The sequence below is a fragment of the Helicoverpa armigera genome, chromosome 26, assembly GCF_030705265.1.
Source record: "Helicoverpa armigera isolate CAAS_96S chromosome 26, ASM3070526v1, whole genome shotgun sequence".
Taxonomy (NCBI): domain Eukaryota; kingdom Metazoa; phylum Arthropoda; class Insecta; order Lepidoptera; family Noctuidae; genus Helicoverpa; species Helicoverpa armigera.
The window spans coordinates 5,624,452-5,643,956 of NC_087145.1; the positions used below are offsets into that span (position 1 = coordinate 5,624,452).

Sequence of the window (19,505 nt, forward strand, 5' to 3'; positions counted from 1 at the left end):
ACCTGGCTATCCTGACTACACTTAATTATATGATTAATGATGTATATTTAGCTAAATATGTAGTAAAACAAGCTGACATACAAACACGTAAACGAACAAGCGATAAATTAAATAACTTGTAACAGTCAATGAGGATGTTTAAGTCAAATCAACAGCAATTCATTGTTTAAAAACTTAACAATTTCAGAAAAATATTATCAACTGCTTAACTATTCTAGAATCGTATTTTATCAATTTTCTCTTTCGAATAATGTGGAAACATATTAGGGTCTGAAAATAATATGATGTTTATTTCTGTAATTTTAGTTTGGATTTCTTAGGTAGGCAATGTTTCGAAATATCAAAGTAGCAGCTGTTAATATTTTTCCTCTAACTTTGAAATAAAAAATGTAATGTAATCGCTAGTTGTAGGTCGCGATTCGATGTTCAGATGTAAGAACAATTTTATTTGTAAGTACTCATATTATCACTTTTTTACTGTTCTAATATGAACAAACCAACCATCCAAACTGTATAGGACAGTAAAAAAGTGATACCAAAAACGTTCGTCAACGATTTTTTCTAGTAACAAAACAATTAAATAACACAATAATGTAACTTTAAACATTAATTAATAGCCAATTAATCTAGGCGTCGTATCCATAAAAACTGACAGCGCATTTTAAAAATTGAGATTCATGCAGACTAAGTACTGCATGTGAAATGACATCAACTGAATCCAGTAGGTACTATTGATACTAAAAAACAGTCAAAAATATTACAAATGTGCACAAATGTAATATTATTTGACTCCGTATCGGCGATCCGTACATCGCCTTTACTGTTAATTAGGCTTTATATTTAATGTACACTGCTTAACTACGGATTTTTTTCTCATAAAATAAATGTAGAAAAACATTTTCACCTTTTTTCCGTATAACATTAAAAAAATTCACCTTCGAAAACTTAAAAGTAACCTCTGACAACTCGCAGACACGATCTGTTATAACTATTCCATTTCGATGATCACAGAAAATACGTTTATTTCCACATTTTTGTGCGCCGTATTATACCTAAACACTATTTTTTTCATTTTATTTTCGTATCTTAATCAAAAATTCTTATAATTAAATTTTACCATCTCGAAAATACAACTTGAATATGTTTTTTTTACAAATATTTTTACAATGAAATACGGCGCGCAAAAATATGAACCACGATGCGACATGAACACTTTCTTGGAAACGTAACTTTTGATCTAAAAATCTAATGTTAGGATTCACGATCCGTGCTTTTTTATTTTTGTACAACTCGTCACCTCCCGAGTCAAGTTCCCTAACATGATGGTTCATTAATTATAACTTTAAAAATACCAAACGTTCATAAATTTTTCCTTCTACTAAGACCTAAATTTAAAACAATACCTTTTATACAATATTCATAGGAACTTCTTTTGTTGTTATATTAATTTATTTATATATTAAATTTATGAGGACATTTTTACACATAAATAGCGATCCGTTCACTTGGAATTTTATTGCGATTATCATATCATTTTTGGTTTGTATCAGTCAAAATGGTTTCACGTCCAATATAATTGAATTTTTACTCACGTTTCCTAGAAAACATATGTATACGGTATTGGTAACCACTCGCGTCTCGATGTTACTTGCCTGTCCGTTCCAAAACAATAAATAAATCTTTGCCGAAAAGTTGTGTATTTCATTAACGAAATAAAGAATTAAGAAAATTATTTCGAAATAAAAACATCTTTCTTCCACAAAAATAAGAACACGATACGGAAATAAACAATGATTTTTGGGCTATTGCATTGATTTTTTTTCCTATTTACATTGATATAACGCAGCAGAGAGAACACTTGGATATAGTGCACCACTGAACGAATATACCAATATTAATTCAAGAATGAAACAATGACGTACATTAAAATCAGCTTATTTTTACCTTACCTATGTTACGATTATACGTATTAATACAACTTGTATGAACGAAATAAAGTGCATTCATTTGGTTCACATAAATTGTCCCTTATATAATACATGTTGATAATATTAAAAAGAATTAATATTCGGCAACACTTGACATTCTCTTAAATTTGGGATTGCAAAAAATCCCCCATATTTTTCATGTAAAACAGGGGGATATTTTGCAATCGTGAACTATAAATCTATTGCGGCAACTGTATGCATTATTAAGTTTATTGTTTAATGATTGTATAATTGCAAAATGCAACTATTAATCATTTAAAAATGATTTCTGGGCTATTGCTGTTTAATTATGCTTGTTTGAAAAATAAAAATAAATGTATTAAGTATTTGGGCTGTGTGAACATCCGTGATGAAAAGAATGTCTTGTGTTTCTGTTTGTCTACTCAAGGTAATTGTCGTCCAAAGTTCTAGTAGTTGTTAGTTTTATGTAACTTTGACGCTTAGTCCAATTGTGATCAATTGTCCTGTTGACTGTAAGTTCAGTGAAAAATCGCTATTTTTTATTTATCAATTACAATTCCATTTTGATTTATTTACATACAAAAGATAAGTAACGGCAGTCTTCTGAAAAAATAATGAATATTTTTTATATATATACCTATACAACTATACAAATCATTTTGTAAATAATTGTTTTCCAGTTAAAATAATAATCGTATAATGTTAAAATAAACTGTTATTTTTTAATTTATAAAACAAAAGCATCAACATTTGCGTAAAGTGCTACGGTATTTACATAATTATTATCTAATATGGCATTTAAAAATAAAATACGCCAAGAAATAAGAAATTTTGAAAATGAAAATAAAGTAAAAATAAAATTTATTTTTTGTTAAATAGAATTATTTTGTGCGTTCAAAACGTGACTAGCATAAGACGTGTTATTGCGTGAAAAGATAAATAAAAATAATTATTAAAATTGAATAATTAATATTAAAATATCCTATGGAAACATAATGCAACTAATTATATTGCAATAAACCGTCGCTAAATGCGATAAAACGTGCTTAAACCTGTTTGGCACATCCAAAAGTTTGTACTAAGCTAAGAAATTCACTGCTCTGTGGTAAAGCTAATAAAAATAAATATATATTTCTAATAAAAACACTCAATAATAACCAAACAAATAATAGAAGATTGCACTGTAATATTATTTGTCGTAACTCTACATCTAATTACTTGTTCGGGCGAGTTTTTGTTCCATTTTGTTCATTCATTCAACTATTTTAGGTACTTTTTATTTTATATACAGTAAAATTTGTTTCCGCTAAAAGTTTCCCTATTTACAACAGTTAGTTCTATCTAAATTAATGTTATTACTTTTTTCATAATTGTATACTTTTGCCGGCTAAAATTAAACGTAAAAACACTTTAGAGTCCAAAACTAACTCGGTAAAATAATAAATTGTTACGAATTACCAATCAGAGGCGATTTCATTCGAACTCCGGCTAAAATAATTTTTCGTCGAAAAAATACAAAAGTCCCCCTTTTATAATTTTTACTAGGATTTACGAGCTAAATTACACCTACTGCGTCGAAATCGCATCGGATTAGTAATAGCTAAATTTTCATGGCTGAGGGTTTTGCTGGAGGTGGACAGCTTGCTGGGCAGCCTGCTGGGCGGCCTGAGCGGCCTGCGCGGCTTGCGCGGCCTGGATGTGCTGCTGCTGGACGGCCTGCTGTGCGGCCTGTTGCGCGGCCTGCTGAGCCGCTTGCTGTGCAGCCTGGGCAGCTTGCTGGGCCACCTGCTGCGCTGCCTGTTGGGCAGCCTGCTGAGCCGCCGCCTGCTGAGCGGCGACAGCTTGCTGCGCGGCTTGCTGAGCAGCCTGTTGAGCCGCCTGCTGCACCGGTGAAGGCAGGTTAAAACCCAACATCCTGGGATCATGCAATCTCAAAGCCTGTTCTAGTCGCTGCTCTTGTGCGATTCTGAAAGCTTCTACTAATTCCGGTGATATTTGTCCACTAGCGTCGTTTGGCGGTTGTGGAGGGAAACCTCCATTATGTCTTAAAGGACTTGCAGCCTCGTTGCCGTGAGCCGCTGCGGCTTGGGAGACGGCCAGTCGTAATGCCTCAGCCTGACTTCGTAAAAGGGCCTCGGCTTGTTGGATTCTCAAAGCCGCTTCCGAAGGTGCTGGTGGAGTTTCCGCAGGTGGTTGAGCCGGGGGCGGCTCTCTGGCCAGTTGCTGCCTCATCGCGGATACCAGGTTGGCAGCAGCTACCTGCACGGCACTAGCACCTTCGCCTGGCTGGGCCATCATGTTGGCGGCGGCCGCGGCAATGGCGGCTACTCTCTCATCTCCGTATGCTTGGTGTCCATTATTGGCTGATCTGAGTAGGTCCGTGAGTTTGTTGACTGCTGCCCCTGCTTCGGAACCAGCAGAGGAAGACAGTCGTCCATTCGAGGAAGAGTCCGAGTGCGCTGGGGAGGGCGGCGCGAGGTTCAAGAGGCCTGATCCTCCGGCAGAGGCCGAGACGGCAGCGATGATGTCTCTCTCTCGTCTCTCGGCGGCCGCTCGAGACAGCACGTACTGCGCGGCGAACTGATGTTTAGGTTCCATTCTCATGTGTTCCATGTGGGAGAGGAGACCTGAAATATTTGTTATCAAATCAGTATCGATAAAAATCTGTTTAGTGATTTTTCTCATGTCGGATTAAGTCTTTTGTCACGTAAAGAATGCAAGAAAGCAATAGGAAACGAAAACACATTGTTTGGTTAATAAATTCATAACTAGCTTTAGCCTGCGGCTTCACGGCATCTATGATAAATGTCCTTCGGGAACGAGATTCGATTCCGGTTCAAAAACATTTTATGCTTTAGTCTGTGTTGTGATTTATCTTTGCGTGAAGATTTAACAACTAGAGCCCAGCCGTTATCGACAAGGTGTTTGCATATTTGACTGATATCGACTGAAGTCAATTTTAGACAAATATGCAGCAAATACCTATGGAATAATAATTAACGGAGTACTTTATTACAATGCTTATTTATACAGATAACGACTGCTAAGAAACAACTCCATTTTAACTGCATCGAAGTACTAGATAGACTAATGTGTGTCCATTTTGAAATGTTCAGAGATTATCAATAAGACACTATTACTTTGCTCAATAGTATCTTATATGGCAGTCGTTAAACTAACTGCAGATTAGAATAGAACCAAATATTCTACGTTGCGTAGCTCACATACTTGGGACATAAGCACAGTCTTTACTTATGTTCTTTTTATTGTTGGTTGGCTCTACTTTTGTCTCAAATTAATAAGAATGGCTAAAGCATGTGATTAACGGGACAATTGGGCCTATTCTGCCATCATCACCACTTACCACTTTCATGCGTAAACACAGCTTGGCAGACGGAACACGGCCACATTCGGAGTCCACTGGTGAGCTGGGTCTCCGGGTGACAGGCCAGGTGCTTCCTCAGCGAACCTTCGTTGACATAGTGCTTCCCGCAGACAGGACACGGGTGGTTCGCCGTCCGTCGCTTCGCTATGTAAGGGTCAACAGGTTTAGCTTGCGCCGGGTATGGTGACGTAGCCGGAGGGCCTGGTCACCAGGATAGGGTAGGTTAGTGGGTTAGAGGAGGAAAAAAAGAAAAAAAAAACAGGTTAGTTCCATTGTTAGTTTGAATTTTTTTGAAGACGGTACCTTGTTGTTGCTGTCAGCAATCGGGATTGATTTTAATACAATAATAAATAATCATTTTTGACTAATAATAGGTTTGATTTTAAATTGTTATGAAAATAATCATAACAATTATCAAAGGGGATTCAACAACAAAATGCCGTCAAACACTTAAAATAACAGTCATCTAACCGAATTCAAAACACGAAAATAAATGGAGCTTAAATAAATCAATAAGTAGAACCAAAACAGAAACCAATTAACTGAACATTGGATGCCAACGAAACGGAATTGACGATAGAAAACGAGGAAAACGCTGCCATTAGATACATAAACAAAACATGTTATGATAATATAGACTGAACGCCATCCGAAGAATTTGTACTTCCAGGGACAAGCAAGAAATGTTTGCAAAACATACTACCCTCAGAATGATGCTAAAACAATAACATCTAGTCCCCGGACTGCGTTCAGCGCTTATTTATTAAGTTAACGTTTGAGATTTATGGAAACGATACGTTTTTGTTTTACCGTTGATATTGAAACCAACACCCCTCATGGCTTTGTGCCAGCTGGAAGCTTTTATAACGTTAAACATAATGTTAGATAAGTACAACTTATCGCCCTGTTACGATGACCAGTTACAAACTTCCAGTGACATAACTTACATGCTAACATATCTCTCCTATTGCTACGTATCACGAATTTTTATTACGTTATTAGAATAAAATGATTTTAACAATGCCATTATTAAAATTAAATCATTCGTATTTAAATTTTAATTTAGAAAATACGTGAGCTAATAAAAGAGATATTTAAACCTAACTTAAAATCTAAACCCAAACAAATTGAAAAAAGAATACCAATGACATTCCATTTTCAAATGGGAACAGAACGCCGTTTTAGGTATTCTAATTTCGAAAGAATTCAAAAAAGGAACTTCTTCGACGTTTGTATCGAGCAGAGTTCTTTTTTCAAACGGACCAATCCTTCGAATATTGAACGAAACGCTGTGAAACTTACTCGCAACGCCGGATGCATTGGGGTCCTTGTGTGTGTTCTTCATGTGTTCTACTAGGGCTTCGCCCCCGAACACTACTTTGTGGCATATTGGGCATGGAGTGGCGGTGGCGCCACCTATCATGAGTGCCGCGTGTTGCTGCAAAACACCAAGGTGCAGCTGAAGCTCCTGTTCCACCGGCGGTGGCGATGCGGGCATAGCAGTTCAAAGATTAGGACACATTCATCATAAAAACACATAATAACAACAAAAACATACAGTCCAGAGGGAATTTTGAAAATAATATTCAGCCAAAACGTACAATTTTGTGTTCAAGAAACTAAAATTTAAATTGCCAATTTTTGTTTCGATATTTAAATTTTGAAACTAAAAATAACATTCTGACATTAATAAAATGAAAAACAAGTTTCGACTTTTTTGAGAAACTTGTATAAAATTGAAAAATAAAACGAAATAATATGGAAAAAATTGTTTTACCAATTCTCCAAAACATCATCAAGTCAATAACCTACACAATAGCACAATTTTTAACATCACTTTAGCGAGAACAATTAACATACAATAGTATCTTAGCAATTATTTAATTAACATTAATCATATATTTCAAAACTTAAATAAATTACTTAAAAAATCCAAGCAATTATTTTACAAATGGACTGTTTTTTATAAAAATTAAGATACTGACCTTTGCCGTGTGCGTTCTCAAACTGCTCTCAGTCGCGAACCCTTTGCCACAGATATTACAATGAAAGGGACGGTTCTTTGCCCTTTCCACCTGAGCATCATGGTTCCTCAGATGCTGTTGAAGGTTCGACAGCTGGATGAAGGCTCTACCACAATCAGGTAGGTGACATTTGTAAGGGCGCTCCCCTGTAAAGAAAGCTACATTTCAGTTTTTGTTGAACTTGCGTCTTTTTGTTCGGGTTTTTTGGAGAAAGGATCAATTTAGATGATATTTGGTAACTGCGGTACTGCTTCATATAAGACGGTATACTACAATTCCTTGCCATTCTTTCGCAGTAATTGTTGGTGGACTCCATTTATAGAACTCGACATAATGATACCTAAGTAATAGTTAACAACACAATATATCTGACCTTAATAACTAACAACAACGACGTTTTAAACTTCTAATCAAAAAGATTTGAACCATATGCTCGTATTAAAGTTAAACCAAACATTAAAATTAGAACAATCGACGTTCGAAAATCGAACACTAACGGTAATCTTACACAACGGAACCGCAAACCAGTTCGAAATTCGAAACAATCTCAGGCAGCGAGGGCACGTTTGTTAAAAAGCCGAAAAATCACGACCGCGACCTAACCCAACGCGAAAGAAACCGAACGTGGCGTTCCATTTTTAAAATAAGACCATAATAAAACGAACGCATACTTTTAGCCTGTACTGCAAGCAAATGCATAGGTCGTTGAACGCACGCACACAGGCGCGTTACCCACACACAGGCGCGTGTATGTACGGAGTCCTGCGCTTTGGTAGTGTATGTGAATTTTGCATGTCTGGGAAGAATGCGTGCATATTATACGCGTGAGGGACTAAGATTATTGTAGAATTATTTCCTAGATGCAACTAGATAGATATGTATGTGTATCTAGTGTAGGCTGTAACGGTTCGATCGCCATATTTATTGCCAGTAAATTTTATAAGTGTGTATGTTTTATTAGTTAGAGCTGATAAAAGTGATTTAAATATCGAGTTGTCTGTTTTATGGGCTGTGTTTGGTGATTGCACTGTCCTTGGCGGTGATATAAAAATTAATTGGATGGCGTAATTGTAATGTGGACTTTATTTAGAGTTAGATCGGTTTAACAATCATTATTATGATTTTGTTTTTAACTAAAAGTCAGAAAATAAAATAGAAAAGAATATATTTTTAGTTTTAGTTTTTCAATTTTATTTTTTAGTCATATTCATTTTTACAATTACTTAGCCCAATACAGGTTAGATTTTTGAAGTTTCACAAATAAAAGTGAATGTCTGAAAACGAGGTCTAGCCAGTATTCCGGGAATAAAACCTTGCCTAACATAGGTGGGGTCAATAATCATTGATGCGTCACGGTTATTCTACACTCTTAAGTGGTGATTATTGTGAATTGGTGATTATGATCCAATTTCTATGCTGTGGGAATGTTTTGTATGAATACTTGGCTACTTCATTTTTTTATAAGCGATTGTAACTTTGATTTGATATCCTCAACCAATATATTACCTGTTTACTATAGGTATTATGTGCACCTAGAATCTAAAACGCCTATATACTGGTTATGAGATCAAATAGAAACTTACATAGTGTAAGGAGGTATCAAAATTGAATTGATACTTCCAAATTTCATCATATTTAGACAAGCTGTTTAAAGTAATACAGACGAGATAATACGCAGATATGATTACGTTGTATTTATGAAATAATAATAACCCTAAAAGGTAGATTATTATAAGGATTACATTATAATAATTACCGATGGTTCTTCGATTACATCAATGGGTAATAAACTACGGTGCTTTATAGTTTTTCATTCGGCTAATAGCAAACATCTATATAAGTTTATAATGCGTTTTTAAATAGATTGTCTCTGGTTTTATGTCAATTTATTTAATGATTCAGTGTTGTAATAATGAGAACTGATGCAAATAAAATAAATAACATTGATTAAGCTTTATGAAAGTAACGCAAAAGTAAAATAATGAGTAGGTACCTACCTAAATTGTTTTTCAAAAGTTAATTTCTGATAAAGACTGATCCGAAATATACTTAAGTAATTAATTGTAGAAAAAACTAGAACTCTCCATGTCACTGTTTTATTACGTTTTCACCCAAAACTGCAAGTTCCCACGATTACTTATCGACATTAGAACACAAAATACTTTCAATTGAATTTCACATACCCATTCCAATAAGCTTTTGAAATAACAATCAAATCATAACCACTAACAAATGGCCCATTACCGTAATAGATTCTTCATACAAAAAAAAAACAAACGTACCATAGATTAATCTTGTCTATGGTCAATATGTCTTCCGGGTTCGCTGTTCCCTATACTATTGTGGCTTAGCCGCCATTTTTCAACGTATACAACTTGTGCAACCTACGCGTGTACCGACCAGCGTAAGATAGACCTCTTGAATGATGAAAATAAGTTACCTCAGAGGTCTAGAAACACTGGTGGTGTACAGTATAGCTATTTTTGTTATTTCACTATGAATAAATGGAAGGGAAAGGCGCTTACCTTAGCACAGTTTGGCCGATGTGCGATGGTAAAGGATGGTATCTTTTAGATCGTGAACGGATTTATAGTTTGGTAATTTGTGGGAATTTTAGTTATTTATTTTTTGAGTTTTCATATGTTTTCTAAGAATATTGAAACTAAAGTAAAACCAGCCGAAAAGAAAAAAAATACAAAATACGGATTCAAAAAAATACCGCTTATTTATATGGGCTTCTATGTGGTACCTATTTTATTAAAGTTGAAAAAAGGTGTAGTCATAAAAGAAAACATCTGTTAGCAGTTCAAAATAGAATTAATACAATAATAAATAAGGCCATTATTAGAATTCTAGTTTGAATTTGTTAATTAATACGTTCTAACAAGAAAAACGACCACGTCAAAAAAGCAAACAAAATACTCAAACAACCACCTAATTAGAGACCTAAAAACATTTCCTTGGCTCGGAATCCAGGTATTACAAAGCCTAGGCTAGACCCAGGTATCCTGAAACCTACGCCTTCGATTTACATACAAAAGTTACTCCCAGCCACCTTTGACTCGAATGCGTAGGCATTATACATTCTTACGTTAGACATTTAGCATGCCTAGGTCGGCTTTTTGAGATAGACTAGCATAATTTAGCGAGATAAAACAATATTATTGTCATATTTATGATTTAAGTTAATGTTGGGTTTGATTCTTGAAACTGACCACTGAGTTATGATGTTTGGTTAGAAGTCGAATAAAATGCTCAGGATAGCTCCAGTAATATAACTTTGCCGCTGTGAAGATAATGTTTGACGCCTTGCACATTATCATGTGATAGTGTTTTGTTCATATATTTTCACAGTTGGGCAGTCATTAGCAGAAAACATCGAACAAACAAAGCCTCTCGAAGAAATATACAATAAAAAAACATAATTCCACAAAGGCGAAGGAATTCTGTTACGCAGCCAAGAGTTGCAACACAACAATTATAGATCTGCTAACTTTGCAAACATCTACAAAAAAATAACATTTCAGAAAGACTGCATTTATAAAACTTAAAATAAGAAAAAAATAATTATCTAGATTTAAAATTATGATGATTAAAATCTACGTGTCTCACGAGACGTGACTTAAGCAAATTTAATTTAATTTTGTTCTTTAAAAATAACTTAGCTTTTAATGTTTTTAAAGATTTTAAAATGTTGAGAGATAAAAAACTTTGGTTCATGGCATTTTTAATGTCCTTTTTTGAAGGCGGTTAAACCTTGGAAGTACTTAAATGGAAAAACAAATTATGACATTATACTTCATTAAGTTTTCAAAGTATGATGGTGGGCACGTTTTCTGTATTATTCACCTTTAGATGTTTATAGGTAGGTTTACTTAATTGTCTGTTTGTTTCAATCGGGTATCAGTATTACCTGAATAGGTAGGTATGTTTATGATATATTTTTAATCTAGTTAGCTAATAAGTCCAAAACATCCGAAAAAAAAATATTTACAGAAGAATTGCGAATAATCATCCTCTGTTATAGTCTTTTAAAATACACTAATTGCAGCACAAATCACCTGAATCTAAGAAAACTAACTGATACTTAACTTTAGCTATGCCTCATAAAGATAAAAAAAATACTTGCTTGTATTTTCTAATACCATTAGCAAACCAATTACGACATACTTTGGTAAAGGAACAGGCATTTGACATTATTACAGCGGCCATCTTTAAAAAGGACATTAAAAAACAAACTGACGACAAGACATATTAATATGATATGTCATGATCTGTCATCTGACAACACACACACATGTAAGTTGTAGTCACACATAGAAATGGTAATGTTCCCGTTGTAAGCTAGAGAAAATATATGGACTTTTTAGTAAGTGACTGAAACTAAATGATGTTTTTAGTATTTGTTAAAAAAACAACGTAGGTATGTGCTTATTGAAATATTTTATTTAGATTAGTTTTTATGGCTTTATTTTACCTCACCACTTTGATTAACTATGTATATATTTTTTGCACGAATACAGCAAAATTCACTTTTTGACAGCTGTAGTTCAACATTAACCAGACCAGTAACATACCAAAATGTCCACATCCACAAAATACCTGCAGCATACACACACACAAACACATCTACGTTTACATAGATATGGCGGTGGATTCGAAAATTAAAATTAAACATATCTCGTTGCGCGTCGATTTTAAAACACGTCGGCCGGCCGGCGCGTGCGCGATGCACAATTTATTTTTGAATTTGGAACGCAGACTTCTCGCCGTTTTATACTGCACGCGAATTATTTGAGTTTTTGATGTCGAGATTGACATTTTTTTTATGTTATTTTCATGCATTTTTTATTTTATTTTTTTGCGTTTGGATTCGGAAATTGGTATTGGCGTTTTTTTGTCACGATATTTGCCCTTTTTGATGTTTACCTATCTGGTAGTATCTACTATGACTATATGCTACTAGATAAAGATTTAACGAATGACTATAAAAGTATTAAGTCATGCATTGTATACCTCGGTAATCATACATTTACCTATATTACACAGTGGCTGTTTGAAAAAACAGATTTCCAATAAGATAACAAAAAACTAGTACCTAAGGAATAGGTAAAAAAATGTGAACTAACCAAACCACTAACTGTATGAAACTCAACCCGTCATCGGCAAGACATTGCGTAATACAACTTAAACGTCTATAACTTCATAAACGTCCAATTTACTGTAACTGTCAGTTATGAAATATTTTTAATATCCTACTAAAGATTAACTGTTGATTAAATATCCTAACTACATCATTATAAACGCTAAAATAAGTCTGTCTTTATAATCAACTTTCACGGTAAAAATACTGAACCGATGATGATTAAATTCGGTATGGAGACAGCTGAACCTTTACAGAAGTTTATAGGATACTTTTACAGCCTATAGCTTACGCAAAAAGCAAGTAAACCCGCATAAAACAATAATATCATAGTAAAAGTATCGCCAACGCTTGTCTGCAAGTTAATTACGCGCTTGCAAATAACTATCCGTTTTAAATAATCTATATTATCTTTAAACTATAGTTAACTTGCTACTTCCCTCTGTTTTACTTAAACATCATGATGTAACTACTTTATGAACTTAACCTTTCCTTCGTCGGACGAAATCTGACTTCAGACAATTTTTCGTCTAACCGAATAGAATTGTTGCATTCGCTTTTATGTTAGTACTATCAGAGAGGCAGAGGGAACTACTTCGCGCACCTGGATAAAAGTAGCCATTGTCGATAAATGGGTTAAGTAACTTAAACTGAAAGAATTTTGGAAATCGGACCAGTAATTTTTGAGATAAGCGCGTCCAAGTGAAAAAAAGTCATCAGCTTAATAATATTACCGAGCATAGGTGCCTAACTATTTAAATCACTAAAGTATCATAACTAAGTAGTATAATTTCAAAGAGTTTTACAGTAAAATTACAGGTACATTTGTAACACTAGTGATTCAAGTATAATTTACACTGCAAAGCTGCATTGAATGCAGTGAAAATGACCCGATGTAAGCCATGCACTGCCGAATGTGTAATTTGTAGTACAAGTGCCGATCGATCCGGTGTTCTTATAGGATTTTTATGGGAATTATTCTAGTAAGAAATAAAGGTAGATTGGAGCTTATGGTGATTGGCAAAAGGGTAAGAGGAATATGAAGTATGCGTATGTTATAGTATATAGTGAAAAGGTATAACCGTAAATGGATGAGGAAAGAAAACTTTTCGGAATTTCGTATAATGAGAAGTCGAAAACAACCCTAAAATGCTGCAGTCATTAAACCACGCTATATCGAACATTTTACACCCAACGAACAACCTACTATGCGCACTATTTGTATGTATGTTTGTGAATTTATACAACATTAATCATTGCTATTGGAAATTTAAATTATTGGGCCTCGAATTTGCGTGCACACATGGTGGTGCAACCTCCCCCCGCCCCGCCCGCTGGGGTGGGGGCGAAGTATTCGAGGGTGGGGGTCACGCACTCCCTCCCAACTATCGCCACCCTGGCCCCCAACTATTTCGGGGTGGCCAGTGGGCATAAAAAAAAATATAATAGTATTCCACCTGCGTCCGCCGGGCGGAATTCGTATTGACGTGCTGTTAAATATGGATATCGGCCGCCATTTTGTTTTATGCTGATAATTTTGGCAGCGGATTTTACATTTAAACTGGCTGCATTGTACCGAATTTAATGTTTTATATTGTATTTCGTGTTACTATATACATTTTGTACTAATAAGGTATTGTGTTTAAGCTGTAATTTAGAGCTGAAATCGTTCGATAGATGGGCTGGTTACGCGAATTAGGTAATAAATCTGTGGGCTATTCAGTCCGCGTTAGGTAACAGTAATCGTTATGCAAGTAAAACTCCGTTTGAACAACAAAAGTCATGCTAATATTTCGGAAAGAACATCAATATGCAAAATTCGACTTACGAATATCGGTTCCGAATTGTTACCGAGTTGTAACTTTTAATTGTAATCGATTCAAGAAAAAACAGACTGTTCAAAGTATTTCTTAAGTTGGTAAAAGTAATAAAAAGTGCTTGTCGAGGGTTGAGAGAACGATGCAAAGTTTCTTACCGAGAGGAATCCTTTTTTATCTTGACGGTTTTTTTTTAATTTTCACCGCGGCGCTATCTCGCGAATGCTTCAGTGGTCAAATAAAAACTTAAGGAGTTTTCAAGGAATAGCAAAACCTGAGGAGAGTTCAGGTGAAAAAGTATTAAACTTTTTTTTGTTTTATTATAATTTGCATTTGTTTATAAAGTATTATTTATTAGTTTGTTCAAACATTTATAATGTAGACAATAATTTATGGCATTAGAATGAACAAATAATATTCCTGAAATATTATTTCATTTCAGGATAATATTAATTGTATAACTAATACCTGTATATTTTCATCGTTTAAATTTTATAACTATAGAAACGACCGATACCTAAAAATAAGTTTTAATTTGAGGAAAATATCTTATTTACGACTAAAATTGCAATTACTATTATTAATAATATTTCGCTGCTAGGTACAAAAAATGTGGTTAATTGGACTCATTTGTGTGTATTATAAAACTGTGAATCATTATATATTTATTATTATATAGGTGTGTTTAATTATAATTGACTAACTTTTGTCCTCGACTTCAGAGCTTGGTATCGGAAAAGTCTATGTCTTAAACTATATTCTTAGAACGGAGTCTCATTTCGCAGTACTCTACGAAGTTATTATAGAATAAAACAGTAAAAAAATAAAACAAAGAAAACCATCTCCATAAAAACTAATTCTAAAAAGAAAAACTCGAAAGATAAAATTTCTTAACCCTCTCCACGCCACTCTAAATCTAAAGCAGTCAAGTTAAGAAAGATAGCCAAGCAACTCCTGAAAAGGGTACACGTTTCAGCGACGAGTAAAAAGATTCAACCGAAGGAGCGGGTTAAGCGAAAAAAGCAAAAAAAGCAAACGTTTTGCGCTCGGGAAAAATGCAAAAAGAACAAAAACTATAGTTGGCAAGTTTTCCTCAAGTTGCCGTAGTCTCCTAGGGCTGCTAACGAGTTTCCTGTGTGTATTTTATCTTAATGTTTTGTAGTAATTAATGTTTTTTTCTTAATCTAGGTTAATGTTTGTTTTAACTTTAGGTTTAAGCGCAAAACTATCTATTAAGGTATATGACGCAGGAAATAAGGACGCTGTTAAAATTTAAGTACGGTAAGAAACAGTACGGTTTTCTGATGCAATCCTATTATAGCATGAAGGTATCTTACGTACAACAAAGCTACTAGTCCAGATATAATCCTTTATTGTACAACTACATACCTATACCAACAGCGCAGCGAGACGCCATCTAATATTTTTATAGCAAAAACAAAAGACAGTTCTTATTTCCCCGATCAACTGCCAACCCTGTCACTAACTAAGATCGTGTGAATAGTAAGAGGTTGGCCCGGGCATCAGTCCCTGGCGGCAATTATTTTTATTCGCCCCCCACCTCCCCGTTGAGACATCGGACATTTTCCACTAAAAAAAAAGTCCCCAACTTCGGGACGATTTAAAAATTCATCTGCAGTCGCAGTGTTGAATCCGATTTTAATGTCGATTTAAAGTTCGTAGTTTGAACATTTTTTTTATTTTATTTTATTTGAGTAGATGGGAAATGAATGGACGCGGATTTTATTTTTAGTTGCAAATCGATATTGTGGAAATGGCGACAGCGTTAGTACTATGTTGAATGTAGATTAGTTTGTACTAATGAGGGACTGATTTAAGCCAGTGCTTGGTTTGTTAGGATAAAAAACAGTATTGTGTATTTCATGAAAAAAGCACTTAACCATGATCTACTTAGAAAACTTATCTCTTAACAGTTACTATTTTCACAAAGCGAGTGACGTCACAATTTTAAGCTAGTTAAAAATATAAGTAGGTAAGACTTGACCGTTAACAAACTACATAAAAACAAAACACAATACGTGCAGTATAAAAATCTTCCGTTTCGAATTAACCCTTTGAGGTATTTTTTGTCTTTGTGTATTGTCCCTAAAACTTAACCCTTCGATTACCTGTTGTTTGTCCATGGACAGAGGGGCCGTGTGTCAATCTGCATTATTTTTTGTACACCGTTAATTATTATTTTAACGTTTACAAACGAGCTGTTTTTATTAATATCGTGTGATTTGTTCGTGCATATTAATTAGGCTTTTTGTCTTTTATTGGCATTTATTTATTTAGTTTTTAAAAATTGTATGACTTTTAGTTTAAATATAGGCAAGTATAATCGTTAGAAGATTTAAACACAGGCTTACGAAACAGATACTTTACCTACATATACCTATAGTAGAAGTTAGCGGAGCTAGACTGAAATTGTGTAAGGCTAAAACTCGTAGGCGAAAAGGTATTCACAGACTTTAAGCCTAATCCGTTATGACCGCACTAGGATTCAGACAACAATATAACTATTATTACAATTCTCCATTCAATCGCAAATAGATAATAGACCAACGAGACATATATCAATCCTTTGTTAATTATAAAAATAATAATTGCTATTATTTTTCGAAAGGGTTGTGACCATCATTGTTCGTCATGTAGACAAAAATACCAGTGGACGATGACCCCAAAAAATGGCCGCAGCTGCCCAAGCCATAATAGTCGTTTGTTAGCCAATATCGCCAAAATAATAGTACGGCCACTATTATTATGCTAATAAAAGGCGCAAGGCTATTATTTTGTTCACAGGTACGGAAAGAATATCTTCCGGGACGTTTTAGACCCCATTGTGTCCGAATGTTTGTCGTTGCAGTTGCAGGGTTAGTTTTTTATACAAATTTTTATTATTGACCGGCTCTTCCGTGTCTAATTTTGATGAATTACAAACCATATGGTAGTGAACGGGTTATGTTTTGAGTTGCATTCAGTTTTAAGATAATTATTGTTATTTAAAATATTTGGTCTTGTACTTAATTAGCGATACCTCATACTCAGTTGTAAATAACTCACCTAAAATTAATTACTTAGTACATATTGTGTTAAAGATGGATAATAATTTACTAATTAATTTAAGACTTCATATAAAGAAGATATCTACACCAAAAATATTCCGACTGTACCTAACCCTTAAATGCGAACGTGATTCAAAATCTCCTCTCTAAATCGAGCAATTAATCACGACGATTCAAAAATAGGTTTTCCAATTAAGATGCACCGCATCATTCTTAACACATTCGTTCGATTGTTCCAAAATTGAATTCTAATCACCGTTCGTCGCACAATGGACCCGCCACGCCCCCACGGTGCCAAAAAATAGGGAAAATGGAGAAAATTTTCCTTTCTCTTATAAAATCGGTTCGATTCTTGAAAGGAGGCGAGCAATTAACTCGAGTATCTTTTGAGTTTAAATTAAGTGAAAAAAAAAATGGGGGATGAACGATTTCTTGAAAACGTCTGGGTTATTCTGAGATCTATTGATTTCGTTAATAGTGTGTGTGTAATTAAAGCCTTTGTTTATGCTACCCTTTATTAAAAATATATTTCATTCAGAAGTTACCTATTAGGTATAACATACAATTGTAAGAGCGTGTGAATGGGGTTTTCAAAATATATTTCAGCGAGATAGTGGCTGCGCTTTTTCACTAACAGCATCGCCACCACCAATAAATTATAACAAAATATAAGATAAATATCAATAAAACGTACAAACAAGCTAACCCTACCGCTGCAAAGGTCGCGAATGCCCGCACGCAACAAAATCCAAGCTCGAGCTCGTTATACATCTACATATTTTTGCTAAACAAAACCAGTTTTAGCCGGTAACGTGCGGTATTGCACAGCGTGTACCGTTACTTCGCATCTGGTGATGCAACTTTTGATGCCTATAATAACATAATAGTGCACTTATCTTTGGATACATATCCAGGTAATGTGTGCGTGATAGCTAAATTTGTGTAAGCAAAAAAACGGCGTATCAGTAACTTTATTACTGTATTCATAAAATGATTTCATTATAGTATAAACAAATAAAATGCAAATATCAGCACTGGTGTGCTAATTAATGAAAGTAGACAAATTCCTTTTAAAGGAAGCCGTGAGTAAAATAACTATTTCACAATACTTCCTTTCAACGTCAAATAATAAATAAACAAAAGACTACAAAAATTAGCATGTCTCAACAATTAATTGCGAAACGCATTATCCATTGTCTTTCTAGAGTAAGTAATTAAATTAAAAAAAATTAAGAGCAACACGCAATCCTATTCTTTTGCTAATTAAAGAAGGAAGAATGAAAGAAACGGCTAAGTAGCAAGTTGCTAGTGTAAAAAAACAAAAGGTCTCCAAAGTCTCCATAGGGATTTGAATTTCGAACGAGAGAGTTTGCGTGTTCGCGTCAGTTCGCGGCGTTCCATTTTTGAATTTTTATTTTTTCGCTAATTGTGTCACGATTTGCTTTTGTTTTTCGTTTCTTTGTATTCTACTGTCGCTTTTGTAGGGTTAAGATATGATTTAGATTACAAAGGTTAGTCACAGGCAGTTCAGTTGAATGTTGACTCAAGATTATTACGATTTAACCGTTTGATGTGGAATGCAAAGTAATGTGACAACAATACAATTTAGCTTCATAAATATAGTAGCAGCATTCTCATAAAGTAACACACATAAATAGCAATCAACTTCAATCGAAGAATTTAACCCTAAAACACAAATAACACTTTCGATACCAAAAAAAATACTAATCACCAGACTTCCGTGACCCTATCCGATTTTTTCGATGTTTTTAATCGAAATAACCATAAAACTAATATTATAAATCGATTCAAGGATCCGGCGGACATCTGTTGTTCTTATGCAGTCATAAAGTGATCTTGGGATACCGGAATAAGCCCATCAGTGATTCAGTATTGCTAGTGATTTTTAAAGGGATTTTTAACTTTTTCGGTAACATGTGGGATCAACAGATGTTGTGCGTCGAAATCTCGGAGTCAATGGACTGATCCATAAAGACTGTTATAAGTATTTTTTCTGGTTCTTGATAGGTTTTTTTTGAGGTACCGGAGAAAGTTATTGTAAAACATTTACGAGTATTTACTGCAACGAGTAGTTTTTTTGCAATGTTCTCAAAACTGT

The 19,505-nt window shown here is 34.4% G+C and overlaps 1 protein-coding gene across 16 annotated transcripts in view; it reads right to left on the minus strand.

Moving 5' to 3' along the window:
- Positions 1–327: 327 nt before the first annotated feature.
- Positions 328–19,505, minus strand: part of LOC110375050 (zinc finger protein 135) — a 107,622-nt gene continuing 88,444 nt past the window's right edge. For 13 of the 16 annotated variants that reach the window (XM_049849570.2, XM_049849568.2, XM_049849564.2 and 10 more), the window contains 4 exons: positions 7,320–7,504; positions 6,637–6,802; positions 5,314–5,535; positions 328–4,576 (listed from right to left, as the gene is read on the minus strand). In XM_049849570.2, the coding sequence (XP_049705527.1) occupies positions 3,558–4,576; positions 5,314–5,535; positions 6,637–6,802; positions 7,320–7,504 (1,592 nt within the window). In that variant the 3' untranslated portion in view covers positions 328–3,557. The remainder of the gene's footprint in view (positions 4,577–5,313; positions 5,536–6,636; positions 6,803–7,319; positions 7,505–19,505) is intronic. The other 3 variants (XM_049849566.2, XM_049849562.2, XM_049849567.2) reach the window with 2 other exon arrangements.